A 27677-nucleotide genomic window follows, 5' to 3' on the forward strand; every position below is an offset into this window, starting at 1 on the left:
TTAAGCGTAACTGGACGAAAATTTTCGTCCAGTTAGGCTGCGCGACCCGCGGGCCCCCCCGTGCGTGCCCCCGCTGCTGGCCGCTAGCCCACCGATCAGTGAAAGGGATTATAAATCCCTTTCGCTGATCGGACCCCCCCGGAGAAAAGTCGACAGCGTCTCTTCAGACGCTGTGGCTTTTCTGAGCTCTGGTCTCCTTTCTTCTGCCTGGGAGCGAGATCGATCGCTCCCAGGACTTTTTGATTGTGGCCATCTTGTGGCCAAATAGCTAACTACACCAAAAACACTGAACACTGAATAAAATACATTTACAAACATTTACAATTCCCTGTTTATCTCCCACACCAAAAAATACCCACATACAAGTTTAAATTAAAAAAAAATTACAATAATAAAAAAAAACATAAATAGTTACCTAAGGGTCTGAACTTTTTAAATATGCATGGCAAAGGAGTATATCAATATGATTTAATAAATTATGGGCTTCTAAATAGTGATGGACGCAAATTGAAAAAATGCACCTTTATTTCCAAATAAAATATTGTCGCCATACATTGTGATAGGGACATAATTTTAACGGTGTAATACCCGGGGCATATGGGCAAATACAATACGTGAGTTTTAATTATGGAGGCATGTATTATTTTAAAACTATAATGGCTGAAAACTGAGAAATAATGAATTTTTTTCCTTTTTTTCTTATTCTTGCTGTTAAAATGCATTTACAGTAAAGTGGCTCTTAGCAAAATGTACCACCCCCAGAAAGCCTAATTGGTGGTGGAAAAAACAAGATATAGATCAATTCATTGTGATGAGTAGTGATAAAGTTATTGGCAAATGAATGGGGGGTGAAAGTTGCTCGGATGTAAAAAAAATTTCAACCCTTCGGGCTTAAGTGGTTAAAAGACCCCTGCCACTCTTCCAGGGCCGGAAATGGAGAGGCTACCACCGGCAAGGGAGAACATTTTGGTGACCACCTGAAAAGAAGTAAATCCAGAAGACGTGTTACTCAAGTTATTATGCGCAAATTCCGCAAATGGGAGGAATTTTGTCCATTCATGTTGCGACTCGTAATGCGACACGTGACACCGAAGGAATTGTTCTAAAGACTGATTAACTCTCTCAGTCTGCCCATTAGTCTGTGGATGGTATCCCGACGAAAATGAGAGCTCCATCCCTAGATGTTGGCAAAATGCCCGCCAAAACTTTGACACAAATTGGACCCCTCTGTCCGACACCACATTGTCTGGGATCCCATGCAAGCAGAAAATGTGGCGAACGAACAGTTTGGCCAATTCCTGAGCAGAGGGAAGACCTTTCAAAGGAACGAAATGGGCCATTTTACTAAAACGGTCTATCACAACCCAAATGACCATCATTTCTTCAGATTGGGGAAGTTCACTAATGAAATCCATGGATATATGTGTCCATGGCTCTTCAGGTACCGGGAGTGACTGTAAAGTCCCAGCGGGTGCTTGTCTGGAAGGTTTGCTTTTAGCACAGACTGTGTATGCCCTTACATTTGTCCCATACCCTACAATCTTGTCCCATAGAAGGCCATCAGACACATCTTGACAACAATTCTTGTGTCCTAGCTACCCCTGGATGACCTGCGTTTTTGTGGTTATGAAACAACTGTAGAGTTTGAAGCCGCAAATGTAAAGGCACAAACAAGGTTCCTTCAGGTTTTCCCTCTGGAGAATCCTGCTGAAAAGATCTCAGAGTGACCATGAAGTTTTCCTGAGTTTCAGTGGCGGCAAGCACAATATTGTCTGGCAAATGTCAAAGAAGGAAGCGGGTTGGCACTACTATGAGAGCGGGTGTTCTGCAGTGGTCATTCACTGATCCCTCTTCCAGCTGAGCGTGCTCTGGTGATAGGATATATGATGTGGCAAGGAGACAGAACATTAGGAAAACCGGCACTGCTGAAAGCTGTGTTTTAATGGAGCATTTGATTGTAGTACAAAAGACATGCAGTGTAACAAGCCGCAGTGCTGCAGTAATACAGTTGTATAAACAATCTTGAGGGATACCTTGTGGTGCGGTGGGTGCCAGGTGGTTCTAAGCCTGACGGCCGTTTCGCGCACGTCTTCGCATCTACTGAGGCTACTTAGATGCGCAGACGTGCGCGAAACGGCCGTCAGGCTTAGAACCACCCGGCACCCACCGCACCACAAGGTATCCCTCAAGATTGTTTATACTACTGTATTACTGCAGCACTGCGGCTTGTTACACTGCATGTCTTTTGTACTACAACCAAATGCTCCATTAAAACACAGCTTTCAGCAGTGCCGGTTTTCCTAATGTTCTGTCTCCTTGCCACACAATATTGTCTGGCAAGATGTTCACCGGTTCGGAGGACTGAACAGACTCAGACTCAAAAGACCTGGATAGAGCATCAGCCTTAACGTTCTTGTTCCCAGGTTTGTATGTAATTATAAATCGGAACCTGGAGAAAAATAGGGACCATCGAGCCTGTCTCGGGTTGAGCCTTTTGGCCCCCTCGATGTACCCCAGGTTCTTATGGTCAGTATATACTGTGATGACATGTTCAGCCCCCTCCAGCCAGTGCCGCCACTCCTCAAACGGCAATTTTATGGCTAACAATTCCCTGTTCCCAATATCGTAATTCTTCTCTGTAGGAGAAAATTTGCGCGAGAAGAAAGCACAGGGGTGTAGACGGCCCTGATACCCCGAATCCTGGGATAAAACTGCTCCTACTCCTATCTCGAATGCGTCTACCTCCACAATGAATGGGCAACTGACGTCCACATGCCGGAGAATAGGAGCGGAGCAGAACAATTTTTTCAATAAAGCGAAAGCAGCATGAGCCTCCTTAGACCAGTTGTAGGTGTCAGCCCCTTTTTTGTGAGGTCAGTAAGTGGTGACACCACCGAGGAATGTTTCTCATAGCGGATTCATCGATCAATTTTAACTGCCAACGCGATCGCTTCATCTGCAGTTTTAGGCTCAGGATAACTTAACATCACATCCGATACAGGATCGGAAAGATCTGCCAGAAAACAATTTAATAGCGCAAATTGTCTCCATCTAGCCGACACTGCCCACATCCTAAACTCTGCTGCGTAGGTCTCTACAGTGTTGTGACCCTTCCGGAGAGTCTTTAACTTCCTTTCTGCTGTGACTGCGACATCAGGGTCATCGTAGATTATCGCCATGGATTTAAAAAACTCCTGCACCGAGGACAGTGCCTCATGACCCTCAGGTAAACTGTAGGCCCAAGTTTGTGAATCCCCAGACAGTAATGTTTTGATGAAAGTTACCCTCTGACTCTCTGAACCTGACGATATGGGCCGCAGTTCAAAGTACGATAAACAGTGGTTCCTAAAGTTGCTGAAATCTGACTTATGACCTGAGAACCTCTCTGGGAGAGGCATTCTAGGTTCAACGACAGGAGGGGACTGTCCTTGTAATTTTGGGGCCTGTAGCAAACGTACCGCCTCAGACAACTGATTGATTTGCGTCTGTTGCGTATTGACCGTGGTAGTCAGGACGTTTACTGCCTCGACGTGAGTACACAGAGCCTCCATAGACATTCTGGTCTGCTGTTATGTAACAATGGGCTTGATTTACAAAACGGTGCTAACTTTAGCACTGGCCCTTAGCACGTCTAAACTCAGTTGAAATGTGAGAAGTAGTGATCGTGCGCAAAGTACCGCTCGCAAAGTTTTGCGCGCACACTGCACAGAGCGCAGGGCGCTCCGCGCGAAGTGCCCACTAAAGCCTATGGGACTTAGCGAGCGCATAGGACTTTGCGCGTGCAAAACTTTGCGCGCGGTACTTAGCGCACGATCTGATTGAGAAAACTGGTGCTAACCTACTTAGCACCCTGGTTAGCGCGCCTTAAGACTTTAGACGTGCTAAGTAGGTTAGCACCTCTTAGTAAATCAAGCCCAATGTGTCAGCGAGAGCACAAGTATCTGATTATGTGGTGATCTGCAGTATCACCACCTAATACAGATATGTCCCTGAACCAAAGTAATCAGTATCTTACTGATAGTAGATCAGCGGAAGGCTCACTAGCACAAAATCAGTACTTTAATAAGAAATGTGATCACAGGTGTTTAGTGCACAGTATACAGGAGTACTCCTATGTGATAGCCCCCTGGCTGTAGGGACTATCACTAACAGAGTGGTCGTACAGGCAAAATCGGTAACGGATTGGTCGGCAGCAGTACAGAATCATCAGGCTAATCGTAGTCAAAGGTAAGCTGAGGTCGGCAATGGGTCAGGCAGATAGGGTACAGAGTCAGGAGGCACAAATCAGAGTCAAAAGGACATGCAGAAAATCGGCAACAGATCAGATAGCTAAGTACAGAATCAGGAGGCAGAAATCAGTCAGAAATTCGAGCAGAGGGTCATACACCATAAATCAACAATAGTAACGAGTTATAATTATAGCTATCAAACAATTCCTATCTTGTGTGAAATCCCAGGTTTCCTCCCGGATCAAAGCACACCGGAACTATCTAAGGTCTGAGCGCTAACACGAAGTATTCGCAACAGCAGACAATGAGCAAATGACATCTCCCAGCTTAAATACAGAAAGCAATCCAAACCGCCCGCCCAGAGGGCTGGACCAACCAGCAGTGTGTGATTGGCAGGTTGGTGTCAGCTGACCGCAAGATCAGCTGACCCGTCTCCTCAGATTATAAAGGTCCTGCCGCCCCGCCCGCGAGCGTGCTGACCTAACCTGATGTGCAGAGGAGAGACCTGTTCTGCCAGGGGCTATGCAAGATGTCTGAGAGGAAGCGGCCGCCGCCGGGGTGATGTCAGACGTGGAAGCGGTGGCCGCAGCACTCTCTGCTGGTGAGGTAATACTGCTATACCTGACACTTTGATCCTTAGATCTCGCAGTCTGTGCCTCCTATCTCCATATTGCCTGGTCACTGTGTGGTTGCTGCCACTGAAACTCAGGAACTTCCTGCTCTGTCTGAGTCTTTGTGTTCGTTCCAAAAAGACAGTCCACCAGAAGAGAAACCTTCGGGCGTACTGTTTGTGCCTATTCATCTTCGACTACACTTCCTCCAACAGTTTCATGACACTAAGCTGGCAGGACACCCTGGTGAGACCAAGACCTGGAAACTGTTGGCACGCCATGTATGGTGGCGAACTATTAGGAATGACTGTAAAGCCTTTGCCGGTGCGTGTGGTGTCTGTGCTTGGAGTAAGGTTTCCAGGAAGGCTCCTAGGGTAAACCTCATGGATTTACCCATTCCACAGAACCCATGGACCCATCTCTCTATGGACTTCATTGTCGATTTACCCTCCTCTGGCAGCAAGAGCATAATCTTGGTAATTGTGGACAGATTCAACAAAATGGCACACTTTGTCCCTTTGTGTAAATTACCCTCAGCCAAGGAGTTGTCAGACTTGATCGTGGAACATGTGTTTCATTTACATGGTATGATATCCCAGAGAACATTGTTTCCAATAGAGGGGTCCAGTTTGTCTCTCAATTTTAGAGGGCATTCTGTTGCCGGTTGGGTTCTCATTGCCGTTTCATCAGGTTTCCACCCTGAGACCAACGGTCAGACCAAAAGAATCAACCAATCCTTGGAGCAATATCTCCAGTGTTTCGTGTCTGACTGTCAGGAAACCTGGCTGCAATTTCTACCTTTTGCTGAATTTGCATTCAACAACCTTCCAAGTTCTTTTACCAAGTTGTCACCCTTTCAGGTGGTTAATGGCCGGAGTCCTAAGTTCTCCTCATTTTCCAGTCCACATTCCATTTATCCAGCTTTGGAAGATTGGATTTCTCATATGCAGTCAGTCTGGTCTCAGGTCAGGCAGAATTTGCAAAATGCGGTTTCTCAACAAAAGCATCATGCTGATCATCATCAAACCCCTGAGTGGGAATTTACACCTGGGGATCTTGTTTGGGTTTCGACTCGTAACATTCCTCTGCGCCAGCCTTCTGCCAAGCTGGGGCCCAGGTACATTGGCCCTTATCCTGTTTCAGAAAAAATGAATGAAGTCGTTTATCGAGTAACCTTGCCCCAATCTATGAGGGGAGTAAGTTATTTTCATGTCTCTTTATTGAAGCCGGCGGCCAATGTTTCACTGTCATCTGCCCCTCCACCTCCGATTGAGGTGGATGGTGAACCTGAGTATGAGGTGGAAAGGATTCTCGACTCTCGGGAAATTTCGCAACTCTCTGCAGTACTTGGTGGACTGGAAAGGTTATGGACCTAAAGAGAGGAGTTGGGTTCCAGCACGTCAGGTTCATGCCGAAGATTTAGTTTGGGAATTTCATTGTCAACATCCTGATAAGACAGGTAGGGAGTGTCCGGTCCGGAGTCCATCCCCTCGGGGGGTTGTAAATGTATCAAACTTTTATGGTGTTGTCTCCGGAGGCTGCTCTGACAATGTTGAGCAGCTGCAGGAAGCTTCTTCTTCCTCTTTGTTCAGACGGATCCCTGGCTCCCCTGTAGATGTGAGTCGGCGTGTTGTTTCTGGCAGTCTCCCTAGGAGGACGCACGCAGCTCAGAGCTGCCTTTATAGGTTAAGGAGGCGTGTCTAAACTGTGTCAGCTAGTTCCTGTGGTCAGCTGACGCTTGCTGCAGGGATGTTGCTGATTGGTCTGATTTTCCTGGGGGTTTGGTCTGTGATCTATTCCTTGAATATAAGCCCTGGGCATTCAGTTACTCGCTGTCCATTATAGCTGTCAGTTCGCTGATTGCTAGGGCCTTGCATTTCTGTGCTTAGTCTAGTTTGATTTTTTTCCATCACAAGGAAATTTCCAAACATACCTATTCGTGGCTCACCTGGAACTCCATTTAATACAATTTATTTATTTTTTTAGATATGTAGACCATAGTGGAGGGGAGGAACATTCAGTTTAAATTTGTTTTATAGTGACACTGAAGCAAAAAAAAAACCCTACAACTTTTGATATAATGAAATTGAATTGTATGTGTAGTACGGTTAAGGAATAGAACATTAGTAGCAAAGAAAAGAGTCTCATATTTTGATTTTCAGCTGTATAGCTTTTTTTTTTTTAAAGCATTGCATCATATTGTCATATTTGCAGTTTGCTCTTTTTTATAGCTTAAAATACAGAGTGTGGTTTGCAGAGCTAATGACCCTTTGAACTTTTCTGCAGTAAAAACCATATCTGAAATTGTCTGTCATTGTTCCTTTGAAGTGTTCCAGAAAACAGCATTGTAGCCGACACAAGCTGGGTCGGAGAGCTCAGAGAAGCTCTTTTGCACAGATAACAACTGAAGTTCCTGTACTGGAAACAATACTGTATATGACTTGTTTCTTTGCTTTTAATTTTCTATTTCTTAGCAGTACTACACATACAATTGATTATCTCCTAAGTTTATTTTTGCTTCAGATTCCCTTTAAGTTTAGGGTTATCAATGAGTGTCAGTAAGGAAACAAATGTACGGGATTGTAATAGGCTAGTCCCCTTAGATTGTGAGTGTATTTGGCAGTGCCCTCCTCCCTGTTTGCTCTTCTTCACCACCATATTGACTCAGTGACTTGCCTGCAATATTTATCCCTACATTGTAATCTGCACACCATTGTTTGTTAAAATGTGTTGTGTACGGCTGTAACTTCTCTGTGTAACGTTGTTTAATGTTGTAATTAGGGATGCTCATTTGGATTTTGCGGAATTGAAATTTCAGAATTTCCGATCGGAAATCTGAATTTCCGATCCGAAAACTAAACTCGGAAATCAGATTTCTGTGGAAATACCGCAATACTGCAATCTGTAATTTTAGCCCAATCACAGAACTCAGAAGTATTTGGCAAACCAGAGAATGCAAAAAAAATGACAAAAAAAAACCCCTCAACTTGGCAACCGGAAATTCGAACTCGGAAATTGGAAATCAGAAATCCGTGGGATTTGTAATTGGCATTGGTGGAAATTGGAATTTCTGCAGAATCAGAAATCGGCATTTCCGACTATCCCTAGTTCTAATGTCCCCCCCATATAGTGTACAGCGCTGTGTAATGTGCACTTTATAAATAAAGTTATGGATGAAAGGGGGCTGGACATAGAGCAGATAGTGAGGCCACAAGCAGGATAGGTTGATGGGCCAGAGTTGGATTGGGAATAGAGATGACCAATGAAATGCAAAAAATTCAGTTGTTATGCAAATTTAATGCAAATTGCCTACAGCTTGGAACTGAATTAATCCAAATCAGAAGGAAGCGTATCTGTCCCAGTTCCAAACCACCACGACATTTCCGTGCAAGCCAGAAAAATTACCCTCTAGGGATGTTTCACAAAAATTTCCTGCAAGTTTCATGTAACTGTCATTATAAAAGTAGAAATTTAATACGATCCTGTTTTCACTACATACATAATCTGAAACGTTTATGTCGTTGATAATAAATACGATTGTACTGTATGATACAATATTCAGGGCTGGTTCTAGCTGACACCCCCCCCCCTCCCTTTAGTATAGTAATTAAAGGTGCCCCTAACTAACGACTCCCCCCCCCCCCCCCCCCCCACACACACACACCATATGTAATGCTGCAGTGGGAGATGAGGGAGATCATTTAGTGGGGTGGTGGCAGACTCCTGGGGGCCGCCACAGCTAGTATATTGAGATCAACTTGGCATTTTCACACAAAAGGTTAACTGACATGCTTATTTCTATTGAAGTGTTACAGATTCTATGGAGAAGGAAAGAATAGTACGTTGGACTGGCCGTCTGCGAGGGCAGCGTGTGTGAATCAAGGAAGCAATCTTGCCAGCGTACATGATGATTTGACACAAGGTATAAAGCTAAAGTCAGTTGTTACTCTCTTGTCTATGTTTTATTTCATCATTCTATGCAAGGTTCTGCAGGCTAATGATTGTTGGAACCATGAGTGACACGGCAAACCTAGCCTGGATTGGCTGTTGGGTATGACCTGGCAACATTTTTCAACACCCTGTGGTGAAACTGGGGCTAGATGTGGTTTCAGCACAAGGCGTGTGGGTGCTAGCACTATTTCATCTACAGTACGTTGTGTAGTACCATTTGTTTAGAGCTGTACAGAGGTGCAAATACATGGGGGTCCCTACTATGCCCCCCCCCATGTTCAAATCTCTTTCCTTGCCCCTTACCTCCCCTTGGTACCCCTCTCAGCCTGGTTGTCCATCTATCAAGGGTGGCCTTGATGATTTTCACACTCATAACACAATCACATTGTAGCCACAACAATACTTGATCTGTGGGATGGACTCCTGTATCGGCCTCCTATTCTTAATTGCCTATACTGTCCTCTCCCACCCTATACCCAAACCTAATTTCTCAAAACTAAGCTCTAACCAATACTCGCCATTTGCCATTTTCTTTTTTTTATGTAGAGAGGATCTTTACCAAAACATAGTAGTAGGGCAGAGAAAAAAAATAAAACATTGCAAAGTGAGAAGAAGAAGATAGATCAACAAATGATTTACACTTGCCTTGTCATTTGTTCATCAAAGCCTGCAGGTCATCATATTTACTTCTGGCACATATGAAAAAAAATGGACAGCAGAAAAGTGCTATTATCTATAAACACACTCACGAACAATAATATATATATATATATATATATATATATATATATATATATATATATATATACGGTATAAAGCCGAGATTTTTGATTTGGCTACAAAAGGGCGCCCTTTTATAGCCAAGGTTTTTTCAGCTATAAAAAGTTGCCTTTTATAGCCAAATGTTTTTTGCATAATTATATAAATGCGACTACAACATTGGTTATATCAGCAGGTGACTAAATTAGGTTATAAACAGAAAAAATGGAAAAGCGGAGGAGCGCTCCATAGTGTGAAACAGATTTATTTAGATTAAAATGCGCATAAAACAATTGCACTTACTAGAAAGTAGATGCATGAAAGCATATCAATTGAGGACAAAGCCCTATTCCTGAAACCCTGGGAGGGGGCCGCCTTCTACGTACTCCGTGGCCTGCGGAGATCGTGGTCCAGATGGAAGGGACAGGAAGTGGCTGACCCTGAGGGTTAGGGCGTGCTGGCAGCGTCACTAGCAGGCCACGGAGTATTGAATTGATATGCTTTCATGCATCTACTTTCTAGTAAGTGCAATTGTTTTATGCGCATTTTAATCTAAATAAATCTGTTTTACACTATGGAGCGCTCCTCCGCTTTTCCATTTTTTCTGTTTTTATCCAAGAATGCCTCCCAGCCGGGCATGAAGGAGCTGCCCTCTTTGTGAAACCATCATTCATCCATTTGCCCGCACATCCACGGTGCCCAGAAGCGCAAGATTTCCCTTCACTAAATTAGGTTATAACGGTTAATTTGGTTATATCAGTTCAAAATAACATATATGCTTGACATGGAAATGCAGTGAAGATTGGGCACCACCATGGGGGATTGTTAGGCACCACCAGGGGGGATTAAGGTTAGGCACCACCCCAGGGGGGGTCTAAGGGTTAGGCATCAAGGGGGGGGAGGTATAGGGTTAGGCTCCACCAAGGGGTGTCTTAGGGTTAGGCACCACTGGGGGGGGGGGTCTTAGTGTTGGGCACCACCAGGGGAGGTAACAAGCTGATTAGAGGTGCCCCAAAAGGACACAATATCCTCTTCCTTCTTTTTAAGCAAACAACCTTTGCAGCTGTGTTAAGGATAGATCCCTCTTTCATCCACAGATATAGTATCAGAATAGTGCCACAGTCTGAGGGCTTATGTTGCCATACAGATATTCCAATCCACCTCCAGAGATCCCTCCTATAATGTGGGTGCCTGTATGCCAGCTCCGTGCATTCCAGGAAAATAAAAAAAGAGGGATTTTCTCAGTGGATGACGTTCAGGCAAATGTATTCAAGGATAAAACATAAAATGTACACTGGTAAAGAATCACTCACATAGCGAGGGTCCTATGCCATTTAGGTCCCTCTCCGGCTAGTTCACTTCCCACCCTTGTGGTACTAAGCAAGCAGTAACGATCTATGATGCATAGCCCACCAGGGGAGGGTTCTGTGTGAGAGTAGGGAGAAGTTAGGTCATAGTAATCGCTTTTCTCGGCTATATCACTTTTCTCGGCTATACCACTTTTCTTGGCTATATCAAGTGGCCTTTTGTAGCCCAACAAATTTCGGCTATAACAGCATCCTTTTTTTATAAACTAGAACTAGCTTTACAGCTACACCAGGTGCCTTTTGTAGCCAAGGCTAAAAGGAACAGAGACTTGAAACAGAAACCTTGTGGTGGAGCTGCATGTGGTAAATCCCCCTAAATTGCTCACATTCTCTCCAGCTGCTCTCACTGTATGTGTATTTATTTTTCTCTTGTTTAGCAGTTTTACCTACTTTTTCTTCCAGCTTTCCTGACCTACAATTCAAAAAATATCAAATTTGATGTTTGGATTGGAATGAATGACATCAACAAAGAGCACAAGTATCTATGGACAGACCAGAGCGGCGTGTATTATACCAGCTGGGCCAAAGGTCATCCATTCCGTTACACGTTCTCCTTTTATGATGTGAGTTGTTGTGGTATATAAGTATAATTCATGCCTGTTTAACCATCTCTTGTAGCCTTCAACATATGTCAACAAAGAAAGTGTCAGTCTTGACTGTGCAGAAAATGTGTTTTATGTAACAGAATACCAACCAATAAAACCCACTTTTACCCATTTAGCTACCCAATAGCCAGTGGCGTAGCTAAGAAGCTATGGGCCCCAGTGCAAGTTTTACATGGGGCCTAGTGTTGGGCGAACATCTAGATGTTCGGGTTCGGGCCGAACAGGCCGAACATGGCCGCGATGTTCGGGTGTTCGACCCGAACTCCGAACATAATGGAAGTCAATGGGGACCCGAACTTTTGTGGTTTGTAAAGCCTCCTTACATGCTACATACCCCAAATTTACAGGGTATGTGCACCTTGGAAGTGGGTACAAGAGGAAAAAAAAATTAGCAAAAAGAGCTTATAGTTTTTGAGAAAATCGATTTTAAAGTTTCAAAGGGAAAACTGTCTTTTAAATGCGGGAAATGTCTGTTTTCTTTGCACAGGTAACATGCTTTTTGTCGGCATGCAGTCATAAATGTAATACATATAAGAGGTTCCAGGAAAAGGGACCGGTAATGCTAACCCAGCAGCAGCACACGTGATGGAACAGGAGGAGGGTGGCGCAGGAGGAGAAGGCCACGCTTTGAGACACAACAACCCAGGCCTTGCATGAGGACAAGAAGCGTGCGGATAGCATGCTTTGTACCACCATGCAGTCATAAATGTAATAAAGATAAGTGGTTCAATAAACAGGGACCACGCGGCAACGCTAACCCAGCAGCAGCACACGTGATGGAACAGGAGGAGGCGCAGGAGGAGAAGGCCACGCTTTGTGAGACACAACAACCCAGGCCTTGCATGAGGACAAAAAGCGTGCGGATAGCATGCTTTGTACCGCCATGTAGTCATAAATGTAATAAAGATAAGAGGTTCCATAAACAGGGACCGGCAACGGTAACCCAGCAGCAGCAGCAGCAGCAGCAGCACACGTGATGGAACAGGAGGAGGCGCAGGAGGAGAAGGCCACGCTTTGTGAGACACAACAACCCAGGCCTTGCATGAGGACAAAAAGCGTGCGGATAGCATGCTTTGTACCGCCATGTAGTCATAAATGTAATAAAGATAAGAGGTTCCATAAACAGGGACCGGCAACGGTAACCCAGCAGCAGCAGCAGCAGCAGCAGCACACGTGATGGAACAGGAGGAGGCGCAGGAGGAGAAGGCCACGCTTTGTGAGACACAACAACCCAGGCCTTGCATGAGGACAAAAAGCGTGCGGATAGCATGCTTTGTACCGCCATGTAGTCATAAATGTAATAAAGATAAGAGGTTCCATAAACAGGGACCGGCAACGGTAACCCAGCAGCAGCAGCAGCAGCAGCAGCAGCACACGTGATGGAACAGGAGGAGGCGCAGGAGGAGAAGGCCACGCTTTGTGAGACACAACAACCCAGGCCTTGCATGAGGACAAAAAGCGTGCGGATATAGCAGCAATGCTTTTTGCCGCCATGCAGTCATAAATGTAATACAGATGAGAGGTTCAATAAACAGGGACCGGAAACGCTAAACCATCCCAGATGTTCATCGGTCATGTTACTTGGTTGGGGTCCAGGAGTGTTGCGTAGTCGTTTCCAATCCAGGATTGATTCATTTTAATTTGAGTCAGACGGTCTGCATTTTCTGTGGAGAGGCGGATACGCCGATCTGTGATGATGCCTCCGGCAGCACTGAAACAGCGTTCCGACATAACGCTGGCTGCCGGGCAAGCCAGCACCTCTATTGTGTACATTGCCAGTTCGTGCCAGGTGTCTAGCTTCATGCCCGGTTTCAGGTCCAGCGGTGCCAGCCACAAATCCGTCTGTTCCTTTATTCCCCTCCAAATTTCCTCCCCTGTGTGCTGCTTATCCCCAAGGCAGATCAGCTTCAGCAACGCTTGCTGACGCATGCCAACAGCTGTGCTGCACTGCTTCCACGATCCTACTGCTGCTGGTGCTGGGTTAGCATTTCCGGATGAGGTACAGCTTTGAGATGCGTTGGAGGAGAAGGAGTCAGAGAGGTAGGTGCTGCTGTTGTTATCCAGCTGTTTGCGGCGTGGGCAACACCCGCGCCGTAGCAGGTGAGGAATCGCTGCCAGGCTCCACAAGGTTCACCCAGTGCGCGGTAAGGGAGATGTATCGACCCTGGCCGAACGCACTCGTCCAGGTGTCAGTGGTGAGGTGAACCTTGCAGGCAACGGCATTCTTCAAGCTTCGGGTTATTTAGCTGACCACGTGCTCATGCAACTCAGGCACTGCAGAGCGCGCAAAGTGGTAGCGGCTGGGAACCACGTAACGTGGGATGGCCACTGACATCATGCCCTTGAAGCTGTTTGTCTCCACCACTCGATATGGCAGCATTTCGCAGGCCAGAAGCTTGGCTATGCTGGCTGGCTGTTACTGCCACGGCCCGGGGGTCATTTGCTGGCAATTTCCTCTTGTGCTCAAACATCTCAGAGACAGACAACTCAACCGTAGCGCTGCACACCGAAGGGCTGTTGGTTGTTGTGTTTGATGAACACTGGGAGACCTCAAGAGCACTAGTCCGGAAAGTGACAGTGTCAGCATCGTCTGATGTTTGTGAATGTTGTGAACCACGCAATGGCTGGGCTACTGCTGCTGCTGAGGCGGGTCTGGTGGTGAGTGTGGTGAACCCAAGGGAGGCAGTGTTGCTGGTGGTACCCTGTCCTGCCGCGTTTGCCCACAGAGTGGGATGTTTGGATAGAATGTGGCGGCTCATGCTGGTGGTGGAGAGGTTGTTAATACTTTTCCCCCTGCTCAGGCGGGTCTTGCACACCTTGCAAATCGCCATGGTAACATCCTCAGTGCAGTCTTCAAAGAAAGCCCAGACTTTAACTGGCTGAGGACTCGGACCTCGTGCGTGATGTGCTGGTGCTGCTTAACCCACTGCTGGACGCTTGAGAGGTCATCCAAGTAATTATCTGGTCCTGTTCTTTTGGATCTGTGAGGGTTGTTGTCCTGGACAACATGGGCAGTATTGAGTGGGTTTTCTTGGGTGCTCCCCTGTGGCCTGTACGTGAACCGTCAGGGGAAACACCTCTTCCCTTGCCCCTCCCTCTTTCACCGGATTTCTTCCTCATTTCACTTATCCTTAAAGTACACGCTGACTGGCAGCAGTACAGTGGCAGTACAGAAATGCTATACAGTGGTGGGTGAGCGGTGTACCACTATTGTCAGCAGTGACACAGAGCACAATGCTATACAGTGGCGGGTGAGCGGTGTACTACTGTTCCCAGCAGACACAGAGTGGAAGTAAACACAATGCTATATAGTGTGGCTGAGCCGTGTACACAGAGTGGCATTAAACACAATGCTATATAGTCTGCTATATAGTCACCCCGAACAGGGTGATGTTCTGCAGAACCCGAACAGTGGCAAACACTGTTCGCCCAACACTACTGGGAGGGAACGCAGATTTTAGTACCTAAACACACGATACAACATGTTTTCCGGGGTCGGACTCTGAGGCACATACAGATGGTCCCGATCATCATCCTCATCATACAACTCTTCTCCTGAGTCTGACCCACCCACCACCTCTGCCACCCCAACATCCCCAGACACAGACCCCTCATCGTCCTCAACATTAACTTGGGATGCTGGCCTGAGCCAGACCTCCTCCTCCACATCAGGCCCCATCATCTCCTCAATGGCAGCCCTCATTAATCGCTCTGGCGACGGACTGATGGACACAACGTTCTCCTCCGGGGAGGGCTGCTGCTGACCACTGGCTGCTGGGGTGGATGTTATAGCTTGCGTGGGGCGTTGGCTGTTGCTGTTGTTGGGAGTGCTGCTCACAGCGGAGGTCTCTGGGGAACTCATGTTGAGCTCATATAGTGGTTGACGGTGAGTGGAGTATTACTGATCCCAGCAATATACACACTGACTGGCAGAGTACGCAATGCTATATAGTGTGGCTGAGCGGTGTACACAGAGTGGCAGTAAACACAATGCTATATAGTCTGGCTGAGCGGTGTACACAGAGTGTCAGTAAACAATGGTATATAGTCTGGCTGAGCGGTGTACACAGAGTGGCAGTAAACACAATGCTATATACTCTGGCTGAGCGAGCGGTGTACTACTGTTCCCAGCAGACACAGAACAGTAAACAGAATGCTATATAGTGTGGCTGAGCGAGCGGTGTACCACTATTCCCAGCAGACACAGAACAGTAAACAGAATGCTATATAGTGTGGCTGAGCGAGCGGTGTACCACTATTCCCAGCAGACACAGAACAGTGAACAGAATGCTATATAGTGTGGCTGAGCGAGCGGTGTACCACTATTCCCAGCAGACACAGAACAGTGAACAGAATGCTATATAGTGTGGCTGAGCGAGCGGTGTACCACTATTCCCAGCAGACACAGAACAGTAAACAGAATGCTATATAGTGTGGCTGAGTGAGCGGTGTACCACTATTCCCAGCAGACACAGAACAGTAAACAGAATGCTATATAGTGTGGCTGAGCGAGCGGTGTACCACTATTCCAAGCAGACACAGAACAGTGAACAGAATGCTATATAGTGTGGCTGAGCGAGCGGTGTACCACTATTCCCAGCAGACACAGAGTGGCAGTAAACAGAATGCTATATAGTGTGGCTGAGCGAGGTACACAGAGTGGCAGTAAACAGAATGCTATATAGTGTGGCTGAGCAAGCGGTGTACTACTATTCCCAGCAGACACAGAGTGGCAGTAAACAGAATGCTATATAGTGTGGCTGAGCGAGGTACACAGAGTGGCAGTAAACAGAATGCTATATAGTGTGGCTGAGCAAGCGGTGTACTACTGTTCCCAGCAGTGACACAATGACAGGGGGGACCCTGGCTAGCGTGGCTGGAGCGCGAACTACCCTGCCTGCCTACCCAAAGCTAAACCCACAGACAAATGGCGGAGATATGACGTGGTTCGGGTATTTATTTACCCGAACCACGTGTCAGTTCGGCCAATCAGAGCGCGTTCGGGTCCGAACCACGTGACCCGTTCGGCCAATCACAGCGCTAGCCGAACGTTCGGGGAACGTTCGGCCATGCGCTCTTAGTTCGGCCATATGGCCGAACGGTTTGGCCGAGCACCGTCAGGTGTTCGGCCGAACTCGAACATCACCCGAACAGGGTGATGTTCTGCAGAACCCGAACAGTGGCGAACACTGTTCGCCCAACACTACACAGGGCCAATAAAGAGCTAATACTGTGCTTGAGGGAGGGCCCATCGGGGCCCTATGGCCGAAGGGCCCCGATGCGGCCGCTACCTCTGCAACCCCTATTGCTACGCCACTGCCAATAGCAATTGATAACAACATTCACTGAAGTCCAGCTTTATGCAAAAATGTTTTTGAGAATAGAATTAGCCGACGCAAACTAATTTCTGCCTCTGTGCAGAACAACGTTCAGCATTGCTTGGGGGAGGGGGGGTACAGTACTACTCGGAAACAGTAGTTCCAATAGGAACAATGGGGTCTAGTGCTGCAGCTATGTGAATAACCTTAAAAACCAATTCTATCCATTTAAATGGACAGCGGTAGTTAAGTTTAAACGACCCTTATACAAAGAAGCGCTGCGTGACCAGCGCTAGGGACATTTTATGGCTTACTGGTTGCAACTCTTAGGTAACAGGTCTAATTATGTGATTAGGATCAATTGACTTGATATTTTTTCCCACTGTTGCTATCATAAATTGTTAAAGTGAACAAGAGACGAAGCACCCTCATGTAATTTACCATATATATCAGTGGGAACATTAGAGAAAACACCTACCCTGCTCTCTGTTTCATTCTTCACTGCTCAGCCTGCTTGTTATCAGCCCTGATAAAATCCCCGACTGAGTATTCAGTCTGGCTTTTCTCAGGAATCATTATAGCTGAGTCATTATAGCAGAGCCAGAAAGGGACACGCTTGGGCTTGAAAAGACATAAGAGCAGATAGACTGAGCTATAAAAATTCCTGAGAAAAGCCAGACTGAATGCTGTCAGGGATTTTATCAGGGCTGATTAGAAGCAGGCTGAACAGTTAAACATGAAACAGAGAGCAGTGTAGGTGCTTTCTTTAATGTTCCCACTGATATGTATGGTAAAATACATGAGGGTGCTTCATCTCTGGTTCACGTTAACTGCTTGCCGACCGCGTCACGCCAATGGGCATGGCTGCGGCGGGAGCCCCAGGACCGCCTAACGCCAATCGGCGTAAAGTCCTGGGGCTGCAGTTTGCAGAAGATTGCGCGCAAGCTGCACGCGCATCTCCTGCTCGGGGGGAGGGGGGCAGCGCTCCACCCCGCCTTCAGTCTCCAAGTGGTGCTCACCGCTCAGGAGACTTACAAAGCGCAATGCCGTCTTTACTGTTAGTACAGCGCTGCAATCAGCAGCATCGCTGTATTGGGGACAGCCGATCACCATGATTGGCCGGCTGGGGGGGAGGGATTGTTAAAAAATAATAATAAAGAAAATAGGAAAAAAAAATGAAAAAAATATAACATCAATATTTATTAAAAAAAATAAACACGGGGGGGCGATCAGACCCCACCAAAAGAGAGCTCTGTTGGTGGGGAGAAAAGGGGGGGAATCATTTGTGCTGCAGTGGCCAATTTTACAAAAAAGGCCTGGTCGTTTGGGGAGGTTTAATACTTTGATCCTTAAGATTGACAGTTGCCTGGCAGTCCTGCTTATCTCTTTGGCATCAGTACTGTCTGAATTGCACACCCGAAACAAGCATACAACTAGTATGGGCAGACTTTAATAAGAGCATCAAATGGTCATACTTGTTCTGGGTCAGTGTCTGAATGTTTTAAGCCGGGTGCACACATAGCAGAAACACTAGCGTAGCGAGAACGCAGCGTTTTTGCCACTAATGGAAGTCTATTAGCCACAGGAAAAAACACATATAAAAAAGCATATGCTTTTTCTGTGCATTGTACAGTATGCGTTTCGCAAAATGCTGGTTCTGGACTGGTGCATATTATGCAGGATGGCTGCCAAAAACGCATATAATGAAAGTCAATGGGAACACAATGGTATGCGTTTTCCATGCATTTTTATATGCGTTTTTGCTTAAAAAATTGTTTAGTGATGCATTTTCGCTTCCTGTTTATCTTCCTAGTGATTTGCAGAAAATGCAATTGAAAAACGCATACAAAACGCATATGCGTTTTGTATTAGCGAACGCATTAAAACACATGCAAAACGCACCGCAATTGCACCAAAAATACAGTAAAAATGCACAAAAACCGCACACATTAACTTAAAACTTGACATAAAACGCAGCCTTTCACGCTATGTCATATGTGGACCCAGTCTCAAGGTGGGTACATACATCAGATAAAAGTCTTTGAAAAATGAAAGATCACAGACCAATTTTACCCCCTTCCATGTAGTATGAGAGCCATACCTACACAGTCTGTTCTATTGAGCTGAACTCCCCATCAGATAAAAATCTTTGCAGGATGCTGCACACAAAGATGCTGTACACATGCAACAGATCAGTATCTGCAAAAGATCTGTTCCTGCAAAAGATCAGTTCCTGCAAAATGCATTCATAGTCTATGATATCAGCAGATCATCATACACACCTTGTTTAACTGACATTCATCTGCATATCAGACAATCATCTTCAGATCCGAAGATCCATCCTGGTGGATCTGATCTGCAGATGAATGTCCGTTAAACAAGGTGTGTATGAGATCTGCTGATATCATAGACTATGAATGCATTTTGCAGGAACGTTTCTTTTGCAGGAACGGATCTTTTGCAGATACTGATCTTTTGTGTCTGTACAGCATCTTTGTGTGCAGCATCTTGCAAAGATTTTTATCTGATGGGGAGTTCAGCTCCATAGAATACACTGCGTGGGAATGGCTCTCCTACTGCATGGAAGGGGGTAAAATTGGTCTGTGATCTTTCATTTTCCAAAGACTTTTATCTGATGTGTGTACCTAGCTTCAGAGACACAGGGTGTGCAGGACAGCCATCAAATTGGCATAGTTTAAAATGTAACTAAACTCAGAACTCCCTCTCTGCTTTATAAGCTTTTTTTTTTGAAAGAATAATTAGTATTGGTTTTCAAATATGCAATTAATAAAACAGAACATTGCATTGTATACGGTAACATTGTTAAACATTAACATCCTACTTTTGTGACTTATTGCTCCAGTGCCGCGGCTGCCCTTGGAGAGGGACAGCAGTCCAGCCAAGAACGAGACTGACGAGGAAAATTGCCAGACTCGGCTTCTTCCTGGACAGATCATATGCTCCCCTGCATGCTGTATAGCTTACGTTAAGTTACAGTTTCTTGTAAATTAGTCATCCAAGTGTAGTTTGTAGAAGGAAGTCCAACATGACTATACTTTTGTGAATTTTTTTCTGACATTTGCGTTTGTGGTATACCCGCCTTAGCATCACTATTTCTTTATGTACTAAAGATATCCAATCCCTCTTTCTGGGAGGTAAAGGTTTATACCAGTTCAGAACAATCATTTTCCGTGCATAGGAGGTCAGTATACGGAAAGCCAACAACCTATGCGTAGAAAGTACATCGTCTGCCAAATAACTCAGTAATAGAGATTCCGGGGTGAAACCCAGGGACACTCCAAAAATATTTTGCAATTCTGCATGTATCTGAGACCAGACTACTTGTATGTGACGGCACTGCCACTGCCAGGTTACATGATAAAAATCAGCGTTAGTCTGTCCACACCTATTACAGGCCCCAATTAAATTAGGGTTGAATTTCCATAGATGAGCCGGGGACATGCTTAAGGATTTGTAGCATGTCAAAAGCCAACTCACATTGGCCGGGAATAGAACCCAGGCTGCTATCCTAACCATTATACCACCAACACAACACACTACAATGCTACATGCTGAAGCCAGCCTAGCATGTACCATGATGATATATCCAAGAGAAAATTGCTTAAAGAGACTCCGTAACAAAAATTGCATCCTGTTTTTTATCATCCTACAAGTTCCAAAAGCTATACTAATGTGTTCTGGCTTACTGCAGCACTTTCTACTATAACAGTCTCTGTAATAAATCAATGTATCTTTCCCCTGTCAGACTTGTCGACCTGTGTCTGGAAGGCTGCCAAGTTCTTCAGTGTTGTGGTTCTGTGATGAATCTCCCCCCTCCAGGCCCTTCTCTGCACACTGCCTGTGTGTTATTTAGATTAGGGCAGATTCTCTCTTCTCTCTTATCTTTTACAAGCTGGATAAATCGTCCTCTGAGCTGGCTGGGCTTTCACATACTGAGGATTACAGACAAGGGCAAAGCTGTTTGCAAGAACAAAAGAGCAGCCTGAAACTTCAGTGCATGAGAGCAGAAGGGGGAAAGAAACACACAATGATCTCTTGAGATACAAAAGGAAGGGTGTATACAGCCTGCTTGTGTATGGATGTATTTTCTATGTGTGGACATACTGTACATCAACCTACTTCCTGTTTTGGTGGCCATTTTGTTTGTTTATAAACAAACTTTTAAAAACTGTTTTTACCACTTTTAATGCGGCGGGGAGCGGCGAAATTGTGACAGAGGGTAATAGGGGATGTCCCCTAACGCACTGGTATGTTTACTTTTGTGCGACTTTAACAATACAGATTCTCTTTGAGGATTTGTAGTATGTCAAAAGCTAACTCACATTGGCCAGGAATAGAACCCAGGCCTACAGCTCTGTAGGCTGCTATCCTAACCATTATACCACCAACACAACACACTACAATGCTACATGCTAAAGCCAGCCTAGCATGTACCATTATGATATATCCAAAAGAAAAATTAGCTTGCTTAAGGATTTGTTGCATGTCAAAAGCCAACTTATATTGGCCGGGAATAGAACCCAGGCCTACCGCTCTGTAGGCTGATATCCTAACCATTATACCACCAACACTACATGCTGAAACTTCTTGGAGCAGACTTACTTCCTCCCCCCAAAAGACAAACATACATCCCCATAAAATCATTCAACAGCAAATGCATGCACAGTCTTTGTGGTACACAGTCTCTGTAGCACAATTGGTTAGCGCGTTTGGCTGTTAACTGCAAGGTTGGTGGTTCAAGCCCACCCAGGCATGGCCTTGCCTTTTGTGTTCAACAGTTGTACGAAGAGAACCCCAGATAGCCAGGTAGATTCATCTCTCTCTCTCTCTCTCTCTCTCTCTCTCTCGTTGGGATGGTCACTGCTTTGTATTTTCTGCAATTTTAGGTGGAAATTGGTTATTCCGTTTGGACGGAACATAATTGCTTTTTCAATCTCTCGGAATTCCGAAATTGCCTGTGAAATTCTGCCGTTATCCGTAAAGATGTAGCGAACGCTTCGCCGGCGAACGGTTCCAGGCGAACTTAGGGGGTTCGCGTTCGCCTGCACCAGAAAGTTCGATTCGCCCCATAATGCACTATGAGGGTCAACTTTGACCCTCTGCATTACAGTCAGCAGGCACATTGTAGCCATTCAGGCTACACTAAGCCCTGGAGCCCCACCCCCACTTATATAAGGCAGGGTCCGGCGGCCATTACACTCACTCGTGTGCCTGCTAGTGAGAGGAAAGGGAGAGCTGCTGCAGACTTGTTCTTCTAGGGACAGATTAGTTAGGTTCTAGGCTGCTTTGCTTGCTCCTGACTGATTATTATTGCTTTTAAAGCACCCAGCAACAGCTCTTTTCAGAGCTCAACCTGTACATTTTTTTTTTCTGTGTGTCAAACTGACACTTTTGTTGCATGCACAGCCTTACAATTGATAGTGTGTGTGCCACTGCCAGCAGCCCAGCACATTCAGTGACTACCTGTGTGTGTGACAGGGAGCTGCACATTGTACTACCCAGTACTGCATATACCCCAGTACCTGTTGTGTTTACTTAACCCACCTCATCACTGCATATACCTAGCTTTTTGTTGAGTGAACCCAGCTCACTGCATCTAACTACCTAGTACCTGTTGTGTTTACTTAACCCACCTCATCACTGCATATACCTAGCGTTGTGTTGAGTGAACCCAGCTCACTGCATCTAACTACCTGTTGTGTTGAGTGAGAACCCACCTGGCCACCTCACTGCATCTAACTACCTGTTGTGTTGAGTGAGAACCCACCTGGCCACCTCACTGCATCTAACTACCTGTTGTGTTGAGTGTGAACCCACCTGGCCACCTCACTGCATCTAACTACCTGTTGTGTTGAGTGAGAACCCGCCTCACTGCATCTTAAGTACCTTTACTGTTCAGTGAACCAAGCTCACTGCATCTAACTACCTGTTGTGTTGAGTGAGAACCCACCTGGCCACCTCACTGCATCTAACTACCTGTTGTGTTGAGTGAGAACCCACCTCACTGCATCTTAAGTACCTTTACTGTTCAGTGAACCCAGCTCACTGCATCTAACTACCTGTTGTGTTGAGTGAGAACCCACCGGGCGGAGCTAAGGAGTCACGAGGGACGGAAGGAGGAAGTGATCCAGGCGGGGACTGTGGCGTGCAGCGGAGATCCGACCGCGGTGGTGCTGGCACCATAGATAAGCGCTTGTGAAACTTCAATCTGGTACGCATATTTTATACAAGGTTTTTAGCAATAAATGTAAAAGGTTTTTTACGCTATGCGAGTCCCGTTTTCTTATATCTGAAGGTCCCATACAGTTGTTGCCCAGGTTGGAGGGCTTATATGCTGAAATACAAGAAAGCTTCTGGTGAGTGAGACTCACTAAGGGGGTGAAAAAATACCCCCCTGTTTCCTCTGTTCTAAGGTAGAGGTTATCTCTTACACAGCTGTGTGAAGTGAATCACTGGGTGGTTCATTGAAAACAATATTGCACTATATTTGGATTCTTTGCAGGGAAATCCTATACTCATGCTGAGATCTGGATTGTGATCGCAACTTTTTATTTGGTTGGATTCTAACGGAAGAGTGTGTGTACTCAAGCAAAGTCTGCGGATCCCCTATATATACTGGTGACATTGGTGCTCTATATATATCTATACAGATCTTATCAAAAGTGCTGTGGAGCGCAGTTCTTTTTTCGCCTTTTGGGGCATTGTTGATTGCATCTAACTACCTGTTGTGTTGAGTGAGAACCCACCTCACTGCATCTTAAGTACCTTTACTGTTCAGTGAACCCACCTCACTGCACCTTAAGTACCTTTACTGTTCAGTGAACCCAGCTCACTGCATCTAACTACCTGTTGTGTTGAGTGTGAACCCACCTGGCCACCTCACTGCATCTAACTACCTGTTGTGTTGAGTGAGAACCCACCTCACTGCATCTTAAGTACCTTTACTGTTCAGTGAACCCACCTCACTGCATCTTAAGTACCTTTACTGTTCAGTGAACCCAGCTCACTGCATCTAACTACCTGTTGTGTTGAGTGAGAACCCACCTCACTGCATATAGCTAGCATACTCCCGAGATGGACAAAATGGACAAACCAGGTAGAGGAAGAGGTAGAGGCAGACCCAGAGGAAGGCCACCAGGCACCGGCAGGTCTGTGGCTGTGCGAGGGGGTGTTGCTGTGATTTCGTGCGGACCTGCCCCAAAATACAGTGCTCAGAAGAAGGCACGTGCCATCACTTCCCAAAATCGTGAGGAGGTGATTGAATATTTAACACAGAACACCTCATCTCCCGCAGCCACCAGCGCTACAACAAGCACCACATCCGCTGCATTTGACACTTCGCAGGAGTTATTTGGTGGTGGTGGTGAAATCACTGATTCCCAGCCACTACTGCAACAACAACAAGAAGGCGCAGGTACACCACCTCATACGTCTGAGTTAGGTGGCGATAGTATGGACGTAACGTGTGTGGATGGGGATGATGGTGGACCACCTGAAGTTGGTGCACTTGAGGAGGTGTCTGAGGAAAGCGCAGCTGGCCAGGAGGATTATGATGACGATTATACGGATACCACATTTGTTCCCGGTAGAGGAGATGACCAGGGGGACAGTTCAGAGGAGGAGTCAGAGAGGAGTAGGAGGAGACGACTCCATGATAGAAGCAGAGGGAGCTCGTCCTCAGAAACAGCTGGGGGCAGTGTCCGGCGCCATGTATCGCCAGCTATGGCCAGGGAGCACACATGCCCTTCAACGTCAGCTGCTGATGCCACCGTAGCGCCATCAGCCCAGGGGGGCTCAGCGGTTTGGAAATGTTTTAACGTGTGTGTCTCAGATCGGAGCAAAGCCATCTGTTGTCTCTGCCAGCAAAAATTGAGCCGTGGAAAGGCCAACTGTCACGTAGGGACAAGTGCTTTACGAAGGCACCTGGAGAGAAGGCACAAACAGCTATGGCAAGAACACCTGAGGAAAAGCAGCACCCCTCAAAAGGCAAGCTGCGGAGAACAACCGCGGCAGCCGTCACAGGGGGCTTCTGCTGCTCCACGTTCCCATGGTATTGTTCGTGGCTAGGGGGAGGAAGAATGGATACACTTTTAAACAATTTAAAAATACAACCATCTAAACTTTCAAACAATTTAAAAATACAACCATCTATCATTTTCAAAAAATGTAAAAAAAGGGCAAAAAAAATTGCCCTCTGTAAAACATTCTTGGCAAATGCTTTCGACTTGGTTTGTCTTCCGCTGGCTCAAGGGTCCATCTGACCACAGATGCCTGGTCTGCAAAGCACGGTCAGGGCAGCTACAGCATGGGTCTCAGCAGGCTCCCACTTCGGGCCGGAATCCAACCTTCATTCCCCGCGGTCACAATGGCAGACTTGCCCTCCATATGATTCTCCTGAAAGGAGATCTTTTGGATTGCCAACCATATACTAATTTCCTGCCATAACTGGTACTCGTTAAAGGATTTAAAGTTAATTCATTTCAAATACACAGCAGGGCCTCGAAAGTCCTCCTCCTGTATTGTTATTTTTGGTCACTACCTCGGGGCGGGCGTGCATGCCTGCCTGCTGCCCTCTTTGGATGTGTAGTGGTAGCCGTTGCTCAGGCTCCACACCGGATTCAAACCCTCATTCCCCGGCCATTACTTGGGGTCACAATGCCAGACTTGCCCGCCTCCATAGGATTCTCATTGTAGCGGTACTGAACAAGTACACAGCAAGTAGAAAATGTAATTTAAAACAAAACGTAAGCTTTTTAACAATGCCATGGAAAGTTGATAAGGCAGTCACACATTACCTGACATCACTGAGTGAGGAAGAGCAATCTCGCCATGTTGCACAGTAGTCCAGCATGGCCGCCACTACACAAACAGCTGGTAACTTGCGGTGCGTTACACAGTTAGTTTGGTGTGTCAGTGTGAAGCAGTACTCTAATTACACTACCTGATTGATGTATACACATGCAAGATGTTTTAAAGCACGTTAGGCCTGCAATTTAGCATTCAATGTGATTTCTGCCCTTAAAACGCTGCTTTGCGTCACATCCAGATTTTTCCCCGGGACTTTTGCCATGTATCCCACTCCGCCATGCCCCCCTCCAGGTTTCAGACCCCTTGAAACATCTTTTCCATCACTTTTGTGGCCAGCATAATTTTTTCTATTTTTCAAAGTTCGCCTCCCCATTGAAGTCTATTGCGGTTCGCGAACTTTTCTGCGAACCGAACCTTCTGCGGAAGTTCGCGAACCCGGTTCGCAAACCGAAAATCTGAGGTTCGCGACATCTCTAGTTATCCGTTGATGGTTTTAAGCTGAAAATTAATGGTACATGCTAGGCTGGCTTCAGCATGTAGCATTGTAGTGTGTTGTGTTGGTGGTATAATGGTTAGGATTGCAGCCTACAGAGTGGTAGGCCTGGGTTCTATCCCCAGCCAATGTGAGTTGGCTTTTGACATGCTACAAATCCTTAAGCAAGCTAATTTTTATCTTCAATATATCATAATGGTACATGCTAGGCTGGCTTCAGCATGTAGTGTTGTAGTGTGTTGTGTTGGTGGTATAATGGTTAGGATAGCAGCCTACGGAGCTGTAGGCCTGGGTTCTATTCCTGGCCATTGTGAGTTGGCTTTTGACATGCTACAAATCCTTAAGCAAGCTCATTTTTCTATGTAGCGCTTGTAAAATACAATATTGTTGATGAATACAGACAGCAGGTGAACACAGCTCCACTCCACCACTTCTACTGCAGTGCTCGACCCAGGTTAGCAAGACCAAAGGATACAGGACAGAGGAAATGGTCCGCACTTATCAGATAGAAGCAACCTTTATTGAGGACATATCCCAATTAAAATTCGACAGGCATCATAGCTGACATGTTTCGGACTCAACTGTCCTTAATCATAGCACACATACAAAAGGCAGTTTAGACACATAAGTAGTAGTGTGGGCGTGTGGTGCCCGCCCTAGGATCATCCCCATTTGGGGAGTGGTTACTCCACAGGAAGTATGGCTGAGGATACCACAACCGCCCACACATACATGCAGATAAAATTAGAATGCATCCAAACTTTGAAATACATGTAAAAACAATTATATGTACAATCTAAAAAAAATTGTTGATGAATAATTGGTTGTGTTGTAGAAGTTGATTTTCCAATAGGCCCATTGTAAGGTTAGCATAAGATGGTGCAAATGAGCTGCCCATTGCAGAACCACTAATCTGATGATAGAATTGGTTATGGAAAGAAAAAACATTATTTTCCAGAATGAATTCAGTGCAATGCAATAAGAATTGTTGTTGAATAATGGGCATGGATGGAATGGTGGAAAGGAAGTATTGAATAGCTGAAAGTCCAAATTGGTGTGGGATGTTGGTATAGAGAGAGGATATGTCACAGGTGAGCCAGTGAAAATCAGGGGACCAATTTATGTCGGAACAGGAGCTGTATGAGATGTTGAGAATCTCTAAGATAGGAGGGTAGATTTCGGACCAGGGGCTGTATGTGTTGGTCTAGAAAACGTGATAAATTGCTGCTCATGGAATCTATCCCTGCTATTATCGGCCTACCAGGTGGTTTTTTGGAGATTCTTATGTATCTTGGGTAAGTAATAAAAAAATGGAGTTTTAGGCTGTAAATTTATAATGAAGTTTCTTTCATTTTTAGTGATGATGTTATGGAGGAAAGCCTGGTTTATGAATTCTTTAAGGGTGGTGTTCAATGTGGGGGTAGGGTCCAGGGTAAGTTTAGCATAATGTATTGTGTCATTCGGAAGTCTGTAAGCTTCTCCAATGTAATCGGTTCTGTTTAGGATCACAATGCC

The 27677-nt window shown here is 45.8% G+C and overlaps 1 protein-coding gene across 1 annotated transcript in view; it reads left to right on the top strand.

The window, feature by feature from the left end:
- The window catches only part of LOC137518156 (macrophage mannose receptor 1-like), a 335787-nt gene that overhangs the window by 191884 nt on the left and 116226 nt on the right, over positions 1–27677 (top strand). Inside the window, exons 21-22 of the mRNA XM_068235568.1 lie at positions 8648–8762; positions 11320–11480. Of these exons, the coding sequence (XP_068091669.1) occupies positions 8648–8762; positions 11320–11480 (276 nt within the window). The remainder of the gene's footprint in view (positions 1–8647; positions 8763–11319; positions 11481–27677) is intronic.

This window comes from Hyperolius riggenbachi, chromosome 5 (genome assembly GCF_040937935.1).
Source record: "Hyperolius riggenbachi isolate aHypRig1 chromosome 5, aHypRig1.pri, whole genome shotgun sequence".
NCBI classification, from domain to species: domain Eukaryota; kingdom Metazoa; phylum Chordata; class Amphibia; order Anura; family Hyperoliidae; genus Hyperolius; species Hyperolius riggenbachi.